Source organism: Drosophila suzukii, chromosome 3 (assembly GCF_043229965.1).
Source record: "Drosophila suzukii chromosome 3, CBGP_Dsuzu_IsoJpt1.0, whole genome shotgun sequence".
Taxonomy (NCBI): Eukaryota; Metazoa; Arthropoda; class Insecta; order Diptera; family Drosophilidae; genus Drosophila; species Drosophila suzukii.
In genome coordinates this window covers 10810907-10825142 of record NC_092082.1, presented here as the reverse complement: position 1 = coordinate 10825142, position 14236 = coordinate 10810907, and the positions used below count along the sequence as shown (strand labels likewise).

The 14236-nt window shown below is 40.1% G+C and overlaps 1 protein-coding gene across 1 annotated transcript; it reads left to right on the top strand.

Annotated features, from left to right (window-relative positions):
- The first annotated feature begins 309 nt into the window (after positions 1–309).
- Positions 310–14203, top strand: LOC108013497 (uncharacterized). Its single transcript, XM_070995608.1, is given in 6 exon segments — positions 310–578; positions 6553–7141; positions 10715–10876; positions 11750–11957; positions 12019–12214; positions 12410–14203. Coding segments are annotated over 5 exon segments (1455 nt in total). The 5' UTR covers positions 310–578; positions 6553–6949; the 3' UTR covers positions 13107–14203.
- Positions 14204–14236: the final 33 nt, after the last annotated feature.

Here is a 14236-nt window from a genome sequence, read left to right as displayed (position 1 = left end):
TATTTTTACTTTATGTGTTGCCCTTGAAAAAATTTGATTTCAGAGAAATCGTAATAATAAATATAGTAAGGGATATTCTTTTATTTTAGGAACATGAATGATTAAGATATATTAGTAATCACTAATAAATATTTACTAATCCAAGTTTGTGTTTTATACGATTTTGACAAAACATGGAAGCATTCAAAAATTTGGCGCCTTTGCAACGCAGCAAGCAGTTGCGCACTGTTTTTCGGAGAGAGGCTTTCTCGCAGCTTGCAGCAGAAATTGTGCTGCTGCTGCGGGAGAAGAGAAAGTTAATTTCAGTCCACCCGGAGTCGTCTGTTGCGTCGGTTGCTCGAGTCCCTTCCGTTTGCCAAAAAAGAAAAGCGCGGCGGCTGGTGCGTTTGTTTTCGCCTCGTAGATGCTGGCTGCAATCGAGCACAACAAAAGCTGCGGTGGCAGCAATAAAAACGAGGAGCGAAATTAAGCGGAGGCGCTGGAAACAAAAAAAAAAAACTAACGAAATCGTAACTAATCACCAGGCCATCAATGGCGGCCACTTTTGGCCATTTTGTGGCATAAGCGGAAACGGAAATGTGCGTTAGTTGTTTGGCAGGGGCAAGTGTATAAATGGGGGGCGGGGCAGGAAATGGGGGCGGTGAGACCTTCAGCGGGAAATTGTAAAACTTAGCGCGTGTCCAACTTGCTTGACTTCCCACTTGTGTCAGCGTTGGGAAAGCGGAAAAGCAGAAAAGCGGAAAAAGGCGGACAAAGTTACCCGCAAGACACTCTCTAATGTCTCTTTCTAAACACGTGTGTGTGTGTGTGTGTGTGTAAGTGCTTGTGGTGTACATAACAGTGCGTGTGTGTACGCGTGTTTTTTTCCGCTTAGCTACTGGGCGATTTATTCATCAGCCACAGGATATGGGATATAGCTTATATATTTGTATATATGCACCAATAGCCAGCTGGAAAAGCTTCAGTTACACTATTGACACTGGCACAAAACCATTTGTTTGTCCGCCCCCTCATAAAAATAGAACCAACTGAACGCCATGAATAGAACCGCCAAAGTGCCTGGTGGCTAGGTTTAATTGAAAAAACGTCAATATTCCTTCAGGCGACCACCCGTTGAGTCCTCGTCTTCATCGCCTCCCCCATCAGAAAAAGTCCTTGGCCAAACTCTGTCGAAGTTCAAGGTGCCCATGCTGCCCATATTAAGTCAATTCCCACGACCTATACACCTCCACCTCCGTCGATGCTCTCTGGGATTACATAAAGTGCCAATCTTTCGAAACAGAATGCGTTATTCATTATGGAGATTTCTCCTTGCTGGCAGTCAATTCAATATGGATTCGGTTTTATTGAATTGCCCGGCTATGAGTTGCACTTTATGAATATTTAAGGTTAATACATTTCCATTTTGCCGGGCCATGGGGAAAACAATTTCGTCGGATTACACAGCAGAATCCTTGGTATGGGCAGACATTAGAAAAAACGAGAGCAGAAATGTCCTGCAGATGATATCATAGTGCTTGAGCTTTAAATTTCTTAGTTTTTTGGTTTAGGGCAGAAAAATATGCAAAATAAGCAGCTTGGAAATGAGACTTTAAGTAAAATAGGTTTATTTAATTGTATAATTATTAAAAAATTTTAATTTAAAGGTATGTAATTTTTATGATACTGAGATATTCATTTTGATTGGAACTTAGTCAAATAAAACTTATATTTCGAAACTAAAAATAGATTTTCAATCCAAAACCAAAAATGCCAGATAAAGAGATATCAAAGAATAAATGACCACTTTAGGCACTTGTTCAGTCGGAAGCAGCAAACGTGATACCACTACCAATTATTGGGGTAAACTGCATGTTGATGCAGTAAGTGGTGGTCGGAATGGTATAATTAAATTAGGTTTTGTCGCTAGCAGGCAAAGTCAAACACCATTAAATGCGAGCGACATCCGGCAGGCAATCAATAATGTCAACACAAACTGAAAATCGCGGCAGATGCCTAATTGCCACTGTCACTTTGAGGTCACTTTTCGGAATTCCGAAACTATGACAACAATTAGCATAAACGGCAAAACAGGCAGTCGGGTTAAATGGTATATCGCACAGCCCAGCAGGGCAATTTCCAGCTTGCTAAATGAAAGTTCTTTAGTTCCTCCGCTCTGCCGTTGCCATAAAGTTAATCATACGCACCGTTGAACCGCAGCCAATTCCATTACATGGCTGCAATTTCAGTGCCAAGAGCACTTGCAAACACATCCACAGCCCACAGGAAAACAAATACTTTCAGCGGAAAATGGTAGTCGCGCGCGGAAAATCGAGAATCGTCTTGGCCCGACCGTGAAATGTTTTGTAATAGTTTTAGGGTTATATTCACTTTGGTCTGGATTTTCTATTCCCATGCAGAACACATGTATGTGCCAGGGAGAAGGTGTGAAAGTAGCGTTTCAAAGGGATTTCACCCATTTCTGGTTCTTTTACACTTTAATTACTTAGAACTTTTAAGGTTTACATGTACACAGACAAATCAGGTTCAGTTTTATATGTTTAGCCTTGAATAATGTTAAATAGATAGTGAAAATGGCAATTTTTATGAAAATTAGTATTTAATATTATTACCAGAGTAAGCAAGTATAAAAAAGCATTTGAATGGGGCTTAAAGTTAAAAAATATCTTAGACTTAACAACACAAAGCAAACTTTTAAGATGGATCAATACATTTTATTTAAAGAGCTTAGGTCGATGACTTTTTTAACCTTTCAAGTTGACCAATAATGCATCAAAGACATCATCTTAAAACGGGTCCACTCTGAAACGTGACAAAATGTTCAAAGTCACGAGTTTCAAGGTCGGAAAAAAAGTTTCTTGGCTGCCTTTTTTTGGCAAATCTTTCCACTTTATGTGCAAAGTCCATATGTCAAAATATTTTAGCTACAAACCCATCGAAATTGGCTTTTCTTGCTCAATTGTGAAGAAAAAGCCATCGCAGTTGGCATTCCTTAATGCCCACAAGAAGGTGGCGACAATGGCAAACGACGCTGGCGAAGAATGCAAAGCACGCGAAAATGCGTTTAAAAGTGGGCACAGCTTGGGGAAAAACTATTTGTGGGGGTGGTAAGACGGGATCCTGGTCCTTGTCGTATATGCAAATTCACTCCTGAGCTTTGCTCTACACCCACACACAGACCACCGCCCTGGGAAAACAACAAACAACTGCAGTGAGTTGCGGTGAGTGTGAGTGACAGCCTGGCAGACACCTTGTCAATGTCTTGCGGCTACGAGTAACCCCTGTCCGCCCGGATTCCCATTCCCAGTACCGCACTCCGGAGACTCTGCCACGCGTTGCCAAGCAATGTTAAGTACACTGAAAGAAAGAAACCTCCCAAGTTTTTTGACTCAGGATAAATATATAGGTGACTTCCGTGACCAAAATCTACCATACTACAAAAAAAAATGGGAGTTACGAAGACTTCTAGTTATATAATACTTTTTATAATAATTTATTTTAATCTAACTCTCTATTGCCAGTAAAACTAATTAGATTTATAGAGACTTTGAGTTTCAGAATACATTTTTTTTATAAAACTAGTTCGACTTATAGAGACTTAGAGTTAGGTAAGTTCGAGCTAAGGAAATGAAACTATATTCACATACCAACAAAGAATTATTCAATAGGATTTTTAATAAGTATTTATTGCTTAAAAACTAGGTCTCATCTTCAAGAATTTTTAAATAAATAATTTTTAAAGAATTTTTAAATAATAGGGCAAGTTTGTATTATAACGTTTATAATATCACATCCATAATATGTCTTCTAAAACCTTCAATAGTTATCTACACAATATTCCCTTGTCTTAAGACAGTGTTATATACAAAACTTAGACAAAACCAAGTTTCTTAGGTTATCTTTGGTAAGGAAATATTTGTTTTTACATTTTTTAAGTGTACTAATACCTTTCATAAAGAATAACAAGACTTTGTCGTACTTAGGCTTACCAACAAAACAGCCTTACTGGCATAGGTAAACTCTTTAATTTGATCAAGTATAGAAAGATAATATTTTTTTTGGTGTAAATATAACTCAAAGGAACCCAAACAACAGCAACAATGACAACAGGCGGGGAGCAAGCCAAGTGGCAACAACACAGCTGACTGACTACACATTTGCATACACCAAGGTGTACATTTTCTTTTTTTTTTTGAGCAGGTGGCACAAGTTTAACACGGTTGCCGCTTTTGTTTTTGGGCCTTGAATGCGCCGCGGGTGTTGCTTTAATGAATGTGCAATGCTGATGCATTTCTTTGGCAAAATGCGAGGAACAAAAAGTGTTGCATACATTTGAGGGCCCCGAGGAATTTCCTGCGAATGGGATTAGCTTGACTTGTGGGCTCGACATCGCCAATTAGCGAAAAGCAAGGTCCAATTTGCATTTTCTTACCTTTCTAGTTTTCACGGGTTTTGAAATGTCACAAACGATTGCAATTATATACTCGCAAAGTACACAAAATATATTGGTAATCCTTTCACGGTGAATGTGCAAACGCCATGCAAAATTCATTAATTCATTTTAGAATTTTATGTAGTAGAACTAATTCTACCACGCTGTTTTAATTGCACGGTAAATAGTGGTTTTGTAATCAACTAAAAATTAATTTAAAATGCAGATTATAACACGTTGAGCAAAAGTCGCGGAATTCGATAGAAACTTTTCGGCGGTTAAAACTTTTGACAGCTGTCATAAACTTTCTTTTCCACTTAAATCATTAAGAAGTCGCAACTAAGAGAATAAATGCAATTTGAATGACTTTATAAAAACGAATAAATGCAAGCGAACTTTTTAATTGCACTATAGTAAAATTATTTTCCTTAAAAGTTAAAACTTAGTTTAAAACTGTTTTATACCTATTAAAAGTCCCATTTAGATGTTTTTACTCAAGTGTGTCAATTAAAATATGCAATTAAGCATAAGTCAATCAAATGAAAAAGCAATTCAGACGAAATGATTAAAATGTCTGATAATTCATAAAATGTTTATTTAATTGAGTTGCAATTAAAGAGCGAAACAACCAGTAAACCACATCACAATCAACACATTTCAACGGGCATTTCAAACGCAGCTAATCCGTCGACATTTTGGACAGCCTCCCCAGACCACAGACCCCGTATCCCTTAAAATAAACCCGTCTGAAAATCGATTCCCTGTGGCTCTCCAACCAGAAGCACTATAAATTGTAGCGTACTTGTGCGGACCAGATTTGCAGACTGCATCATAGATAACCATTTCGGTCTGTTAATTATTTATGCAGGCTGGAAATGTGGCCCCGTCCAAGGATCATTGAAGGGGCAAGTGTGTGGATATTTGGATAGTCGAGGGCCTAAAGCGAGAGCAGTGCAAATGCAGTCAGGCCCAAGAGGCAAATAAAGACTCAAGAAGTTAAACCAGCCAGCTCGAGCATGTGCCATATAAACCATTTCAGCACACACTTATGGCCAGGATCAGGGGCCTAAGCAGGATTTCTTTCAAGGGGTGAAAAGGATTTACCCTTAGGTTTGATTAATTCTTTACTAGGTAAACACATTTGATGTTTAACAAGTTTAGAGGGACTTTCGATAAGAAGCTTTCAGCATAATTCGATTAGGCTTTTGATTGCATATTCAACGCCTAAGAGCACTAAGCTTTCTAATTAAGTTGTTGAATTTCTAATTAGTGTAACTTGATTAGAAGCTACACCCAAACAAATATGTGACCAAGCGGTATAGAACTTTAACATTTTCGTACTTACATTTTTAAGTTGAATTTGTTCTTTAATATTTCTGTTCTAGATATAAAAATTGTAAGATACCATACATATAGTAAGCACGAAATTCTTAGTACGTCAGTGGTATTTATCCTTTGAATTGTATTTTAAATGTTGTAAAAAATGGTATAAAATATGTATCAAGGTGGCTAGATTATATTATTTAATCATTCCCATTTGGTACCTTATAATAACTCAATCAACCTCTAAGCTTTTCAAAGTAAAATATTTGTTATTTACCTTTTTAAATCGAGAAATCTCATATTCTAATCTTAATTAGAAAATGCGATTTCTCGATTTACTTATAAAATGTAAGATATTCTATGGAACTTCATTTAAGTAAAGAGTTTTCTGCTTTTGTATGTTTAACAAAAGGATTTTGGACTAAGCTTCCAGTAGTAATCTTATTATGAAATAGTTTTTCTTTCATTTTTTTTATTTTTTGAGATAGGACTTACCCCATTCTCCACAACCATGCCCAGAATAGCATGTTGCTCTAGTCTCCGTTTTGCCAACGATTTGCCGGCTCAATTCACACAGACTCGCAAAAACGGCTTGAGATTGTTGCCATGTCGAGGTGGTTTCGCTCAAATCTATTTAAATAGCATGGTGGATAGGGGGAAAAGTGCGGGCTTTTGCGGGGTAGAAGGATGCTCTTTGCGTGCCGCTGAGCGTGGGAAATTGAATTAAGTTTTCATTTAGCAAATAACTTGCAGCTGCCATAGCATATACAAATTGCATTATTTATTGCACTTTGCAGAGGCGACCCCAAATAAACAATCATCACATAAATACGTAATCAACAAGCGGCCCCAAAAAAAGAGGCTCCTTGGCTGGCAGCCAACGGCAAACCACCCACCCAGGCCCCACCACCCACTGAACCACCCACTCAGCCACCCACCCACCGCAGCATGTAAAGCTCTGTGGGCGGTGGGAGTGGCACAGACACTTTTGGAGGAGGAGGTGTGAGTGAAGCGATGTGAAGGCAAAACATTTTGTAATATTAAAGAACAGACAGCAGGAGGAGGACGAGCACCTGTTGCCGACCCGTCCACAAAAGACTAGACTGCCCTGGACTGGACTGGGCGAAAGTGAGCGGTGAAAGGCCAGGTGAAAGGTGAAAGTAGTAAGCTGAGAGCAGCAAAAGCACCGTCACAATGGCCGTAAATGTACTGGACTACGATCACTTCGCCATCAGCGCCATCGTGGTGGGCTCTTTGCAGCTGGTCTTCTTCCTGATCAACTCCATTCTCCAGATGGACAAGCTGACGGACTTTGCCGGCGGGGTGAACTTCATCATCATCTCCCTGCTGACCTTCTTCCTCGGCCAAATCGATCGACCATCGAAGGTGAGTTGATTTTTAGGAACTACTATCTTCCAGCTATTTTAAACTATAATAATAACTAATATTTGATTTAAAAATTACATTTAAATAATTATATTTAAAAAATTTGTTTAATTTGCCAAGATATTAAGATACGGACCAGTTTTCAGATATGATAAATAAACCTTCAGAACAAGGGCTTTCATATGACATTTGCATAGAATTTTATGTTTTCCTTTTATTTTGTGGCTAGAAAGTATCTTATAGATACTATTAGATACATTTGCTTAAAGTTGGATTACTGACTGAACTTTTTTTAATAAAAGTTATAGTTTATCAAGAGATGATGTGTCCTTAATATTTACTAGAAATACTCAATGACATATCTTTTAAATACAGTAAAGATATCAAATTTTTTTTTTTTATTTAACAAAATTACTGAATTGAATAGATATATCATTTAGTGGGCAGACTAAAAATGGTAATAATAAACATTTTATTCAGACAGCCTTGGTTTAAAATTGGCTTTTCCCCAATGCCGACAATAAATAATCATAAATCAGCAAACAGTTTTGTCAAACAAAATAAAACTCAATGAATTGCATTCATTTGAAAAACTCAAATATATCGTATCTGATATGCTAAAATAATGTATTGCTTTATTTGAAATTTAAACAATGCATAATTTATGAGCCATTTTGTTTAGTAGCTCGTTAGCTTTCACTGAACCATACTTTTTTTCACAAAATTAAATTCTGTGAACTTGAAGCGTGACCATAAACATGTCGCCCAACTGGGCGTGAAGGGGCTGCTGCTGTAGTGGGTGGTTTTGGGTGGTTTTGGGTGCCGTGTAGTGGGTGGTGGTTGGGCATTGGTGGTTTCGGCTGCTGACATTGAAAACTGAGTTTTGCATACGCACGCCGACACAGACACATATATACATAGACATCACAGACGCACACAGAGCCAAACATCCATTGCCGACAAACAAAAGGTTACGCCCACCGAGGCCCACAGCCCACATTTCAGCTGTTGTTTCTCGTTGTTTGCTGCTGTTCCATTTGTTGTTCTATCTGTAGTCAGTGTCTGTGTGAATGTGAATGTGGATGTGGATGTGGGCCTCCTTCTGGCTGAGCATGACCTTGGCATCGTGAGGGTCCTCAATCCGTCCGTCGGCGTGTCCTTCCGCCGGGCTATCATCCAACTGCCTAAGCAGCTAACTAACGCTATTTGCGGCAGCTTGAAAGCATATCAATCCACTCCAGAATTACCCACAATTTATAATTAATTAATTGGACTTGATGGGTAAGCTTGTAGTTAAGCAGCGTGCTCTAAAGGAAAATGATGTTTACCTTAAATAGAGGCTGACAGCCCATTACTAAGCCCATAATACGCTCAAGGGATAATCCATGCAGACACCATCTATCTGTTTTATACATTTTTTAGAAAGAGAAAAGCATAAATAAGCATTTAACATTAATTTAAAACTTAATTTTCTTTAAAATGTTGTGTTAAAGACTTCAGCTATGCACCCCATACACTCAACTCGATATATCTTTAGTGCTGACACATGCCACCACAGGCTCTTTAAATATAATTAAAATTGAACGCTCATTTTCGATTCATTAACATCTCTTCAAGAGATTTTAATTAAGATTACCCTAATTATAAAGTGAAATATGGGACAATGAACGCATTATAAAGAGCCTTTATACATATGTTTCATTCAATTTTCGTTGTCCTGCGCTATTGTCCTGTTTACTTATCTTAACTGCTGACACCTGCTCACTTGAGGCTATTTTATTTTAATAAATAAAATGTATTATATTAAATGGAAATTTCCTTTCGTTAAAGCCCGTTAAAGCTTTTGTTTCAGTTGGCCAGTCTTAAACGCCACACAATGTATCGATTTACTGAATAGCCCATGAAAGCTTGTTAAGGGCTTATAGCGATTCGCCCCGGCACAACAGATACAAATTGAGAAATAAATTCTTTCCTAACTGCTGTTGGTTTTTGCTTGATAAAACCAATTCGTGTGCAAAACAAACAATCAAGGGAAAAATCTCTACGACCACACACATTTATGTGCTTTTAATTTGAGCACACACACGTGTACAAAGCAAACAAAGAAGTTGGAATCGAGATATTAATTCTCTTCGAATGTTCAATAAATCTTTGCTACCCACAATTCTGTGGCACTAACGAATTTGAATATCGATCGTAAATTAAAATTAAATTTCGTCCAGTTAGCAAACGCAAAGCCAAATTGGTTTTAAGTCGGGAAAGGAAAATGGCGGACGCAGGACGTCAGGCGGAAACGGAAGTGCTGCCACTGCTTGTGGCTGTTGTTGCATGTACTGCAGTAGTGGTAGTACCAGTGCAGCATTGCAGCTGTGCGATAGCCATAAAAATGCTTTACTGCCGCTGTATGCAGTCGCCTGTCGATGGCTTATCGCCGTTCAGTCTCGCTTAATAAATCGAGCGATAAAATAGCTTAAGTCCCGGACTGAAAGGCAGCTCAATCAACTGACAAAATAGGCAATCAAGTCAGCCCAGCGATACGACAAACCCATTTGGCCATAAAGCGCCCTTCCCACAGCCCGTGACCTCGCCTTGGCTGGCGGTTACGGTCATGAGCCGCCTGTTCACTGCCATTGACAAAGCAATTTAACAATTTTTCCTGAATTTTTCATGACGACGTTTGACGAGCGGCCTGCCCCTGCTCCTGCCTCTCATCCATGCGAAATGCATTTCGAATTCAGTTGCCCCGTCAATGCCGTTTATAAATATGCAAAGTGCAGTCGACTCATTCATTATTGAACCCGAACCCCACTGCCCGCGGTCACTTTTTGGGCTGGCAGGGCGGAGCATAGACCGCTAGCACTCGTGCGTGCTCCGCTTTATTTATGCAAAATTTGCATGACCACCGAAAGTGGTTTTGTAAAATAAAATATCCACTAAAAAATACAAAAAGTTCTCCTCTGACGCTGCAAAAACAGAAAATTCGTGCAAATTGCTCGTTGGGCAATGAATTTTTGTACTTGCGGTGGGGTGGGGACGAATTGCTAGATACCCTAGGTGAGGAAAATGGCTTTTGTTATTGTGGGGATCTTAAAATAGTTACGACAGTAGCTTCCTGTCCAAGGGTACCGAGCTGAGCCTTGAACTCGAACTTTAGCCGAGCCTTCCTCGATTTCGGGAGCAATATATCTCTGGCGAACACTAAATGTTTATTGCCATGATACGACCACACTCTCCAGTTTACTGCCCAAAACATCTATAAGCGGCATGAGCATGGCCTACTTCTTCAAGAATTTACACTTAAAGCCTTTAAGTTTGGTTTTAGTAAGAATTAAGTATACCAAACTTAGGTTTATCCCTCTGAATTATGAAAAAAAACTACAGAAAAGGAATTACCAAGGAACAACAATCAATCAAGAACATTATCCTCTCGAATAAGTGAGAAGGAAAACTCTGAAATTGAGAACATTCAATACTTGAATTTTTATGTGAACTTATTTTAGTATTCGAAGTTTAAACTTTTCTTTTTAGTTTGTTGAATTTTGTAATTTTTAATAATGTTAAACTTATTTTCAGGCCTATGACAGTCGCCAGCTGATGGTCACCTTCTTTGTTTGCCTGTGGGGCGCACGGCTGTCCGGATATTTGCTATATCGCATTATAAAGTTGGGTCGCGACAAGCAGTTCGAGGATACCCGCCGTAACATCATTCGCTACGCGGTCTTCTGGACCTTCCAGGTGAGTTCTGGTGGGACGGTGCTCGGTGCAGGGGAACTAAAGCCCGACCAATCCATGGCGTCAGCCACTTTTCAATATTCGACTCTCAATGACAGAACCTTCAACTTGGAGGTGGAAAATCAATCAAACTGTCACTAATTGACACGTGCGCAAAGGTTTTGAATATTTCATATTTCAGCACCTGTCGACCGAGCGAGCAACATGGTTGGAAATGGTAATCTCAATGTGGCCCACACCCAGACCGACCAACAATTAAAGCGCCATTCTCTCGGGCCGATTGACATGGCACATGTGGGCGACACCAACTAAACGTTCAGTGGGTGGGTGTGGGTGGGGATGGTGGTTGGTCATGGGTGCCAAGTGGGTGGTTGCAGTCCGTCCGGCCTTCATTGTATGTGGTGCTGCCGGCAATGGCGATGAGGTTGGCGTTGGCGTGCTGCATGTGGCATGTCCCGCCATCGTTTTGTCTCCATTTATTTCGCATTTTCCCCCAATTCCAATCACTTGTTGCCAGTCGAAAATACTGACATTGCAATCTGCAATAAAGTGCCAAAATGGAAAACTGCATGCTGAATTGGACTTCAATTTGATATATCTGTTTGAGTACTGCAGTGAATTTTTCTTTTTTGTCCCTTTGGTAAAATAAGAGAGGGTTTAAAATCTTGAAAACGCATGGAAAACATAATTTTAGCTTAACATTGGGTAAAATAAATAATCATGGGTTCAGTCAAACATTGCAGATTTAAAATAAAGAGGTCTTTATAAAGAGGTTTTAAGGGTAGAGTTCTTAAAAGCTTCAGAGCATAAACCTTTTGTTTAAAAATTTTAGATTTTAATGATTTACCTAAATTTCTAACCTAATTCCAATTTTAGGCCGTGTGGGTGTACATTGTGTCACTGCCTGTAATAATCATCAATTCACCGCGACACTCGCAGCCGCGTGCCCCAAAGACCATGACCACATTGGACTCCACGGGAACGGGTATGTTTATCGTTGGTCTGCTGGCGGAGACCTATGCGGATCTACAGAAGTTCTCATTCCGCCAGGATCCGGCCAATCAGGGCAAGTTCTGCAATGATGGTAAGCATTTAAAAACAGGTATGTTTAAAAAAATTTCATAATGCGTAATCCCTATATTAAGGACTTTGGAGCGTGTCACGGCATCCCAACTATTTTGGCGAAGTGGTCATCTGGTGGGGCATTTTTGCCATATCGCTGAATGTGATCAGTGGCCATGAGTGGGTGGCGATTGCCTCGCCCATTTTCACCACGATGATCATCCTTTTTTTGTCCGGGATTCCGCTGCGGGAACGTAGTGCCGATGAAAAATACAAAGAGTGAGTATCAACTATATTTTTAATAACTAAGGTTGAAAAAGTTATTTGCCCTTATATTTGATAGACTTCTAAGTTTTTAAGTTACATTAAAAGTAAGAGCTTTTTGAGTATTAAACTCCACTGACTTTAAATAGTTCATTGTCAATTTATAGGTGATTGATTGAATGATTTAATATTCTCCTCTGCTCTTTCCAGCCAACTGGAGTACCGGAAGTATAAGGCCTCGACCTCGCCGCTGATCCCAGTGCCTCCAGCCGTCTACGTGGAGGTGCCCAGTGCCCTGAAGTTCATCCTGTGCTGCGAGTTCCCCATCTACGACTCGATGCGGATCCAGAAGGACCTCAGTCCCTACTCGCTCTCGATAGCCCGCTCCCACTCGCACATCTAGCAGTCAGTGGCCCACTCCAGCAGCGCGGCGGCTGGCGTGGGTCAACTGAATGCCCATTCGGGAGGTCACTCCGGGGGCGGCCACTCGGTGGGTCACTCGCTGCACCGGGGTCAGTGCTATGGGGCCAATGGCGGGGATGCCGAGAGCCATCAGAACTGTGGCGGCAGCTGCCGGAACGTGCACGTCAAGTCGAATCCCTACCAGTGCGAGGCGGGCTACGGCCACTATCCGGTCTGCCACACCGACGACGACACGGATGACGGGATCATCTACATGGACCGCACCCACTTCTACCACGAGCAGGAACAGCATCCGGCGAAGGCGGTGTCCAGCACCAAGTGCAGCTACCTGGCCGAGGAGGAGCTGGCCTCCGACTACGACGAGGATGTGCCGGCCATCGACCTCAGCAAGGCCACCAGTGTGGAGAGCTTTGGTACCAGGGTGCAGTCGGAGCAGGCCGTGAATGCCGACGGGCTACCCGTGACCGTGACCACGATTTTGTGATTGCCACTCTAATATTTCTTCCCGAACCAAGTGATGTTGTTCGGATCGGATTTTTATATTGCATGTACAATGGTGTGGAACTCTTTGTAAGTCCTTGAAATGGTGCGATTTCGGAGTATTTTAATACCTAGAATTTTATTCTTTAACAAAATATTTGCATGAGGTTTATTAATCTTTAATCCAGATCTTTTTTCTTGTAATTATTCTATCCTAAGGTTGTTTTAAATTCTCAAGGGGTTTAGTTACCAAAGATAATGTTCATTAAGTTTTGGAAACTTAAAAGTGAGATCGCCTATTCTTAGAAATATGTGGCATGGTTCTTGTATATATATTGATTAACCCCAAGGTTATTTAGGTCATGATTTTAAAGGCGAAACCCAAAGGTAATACGCAATCTTTTAAAAAGAAATTCGTTCCACTCTTTTGTATACAAATAAAGATATTTTTTTCTGACAAATGCCAAAGTACCGGATGGTAATGGTACCTAGCATATTGGATACTCACAGCTGTCTAACACTCTAGTCTCTATGCTATTGTTGCTCAAATAACTAATGTGCCTCTTATGTGCTCTGCGCACCCCTAGATTGTTGCACTCTTACAAAGTTTACGCTAGCCTCTGTTGAACTCTCGTTGCTCCGCGACAACTGTTGCCCCCAGATCAAGAATGAAGATGAAACCCTATATATATATATCTATATCTCAACTACATATTTTCGTATCGTATCGAACCGCAAAACCACACCCCACCAAACAAAAGGAATCGAATCTGAAGCCATTTAAACTGAAACATATCCCAAGGCAACGCAAACCCAACCAATGGTCGATTTACACATACAATAAGTACAAGAATTGTCGCAGTGAATTACGATAGAGGACGTTCGATAGCCATTGTTATTTTATATACAGAAATATCTACTCGTAGTAGCTAAACAGAGAAATATACCCAAATGTATGTGCGTTACCCAAAATGTTCTCGATAAGTGTACGTGTCTGTGTCTAGTTTGTGTCTCAAATGTTAAGCAGTATTACCTAATGAACGAATTGTACCTAATTGATTATGCTGAGTATGGAAACTAATAAACGAAACTACAATTAAATGTACTTTGATTAACTTAAGAAGGCTTTAAAGA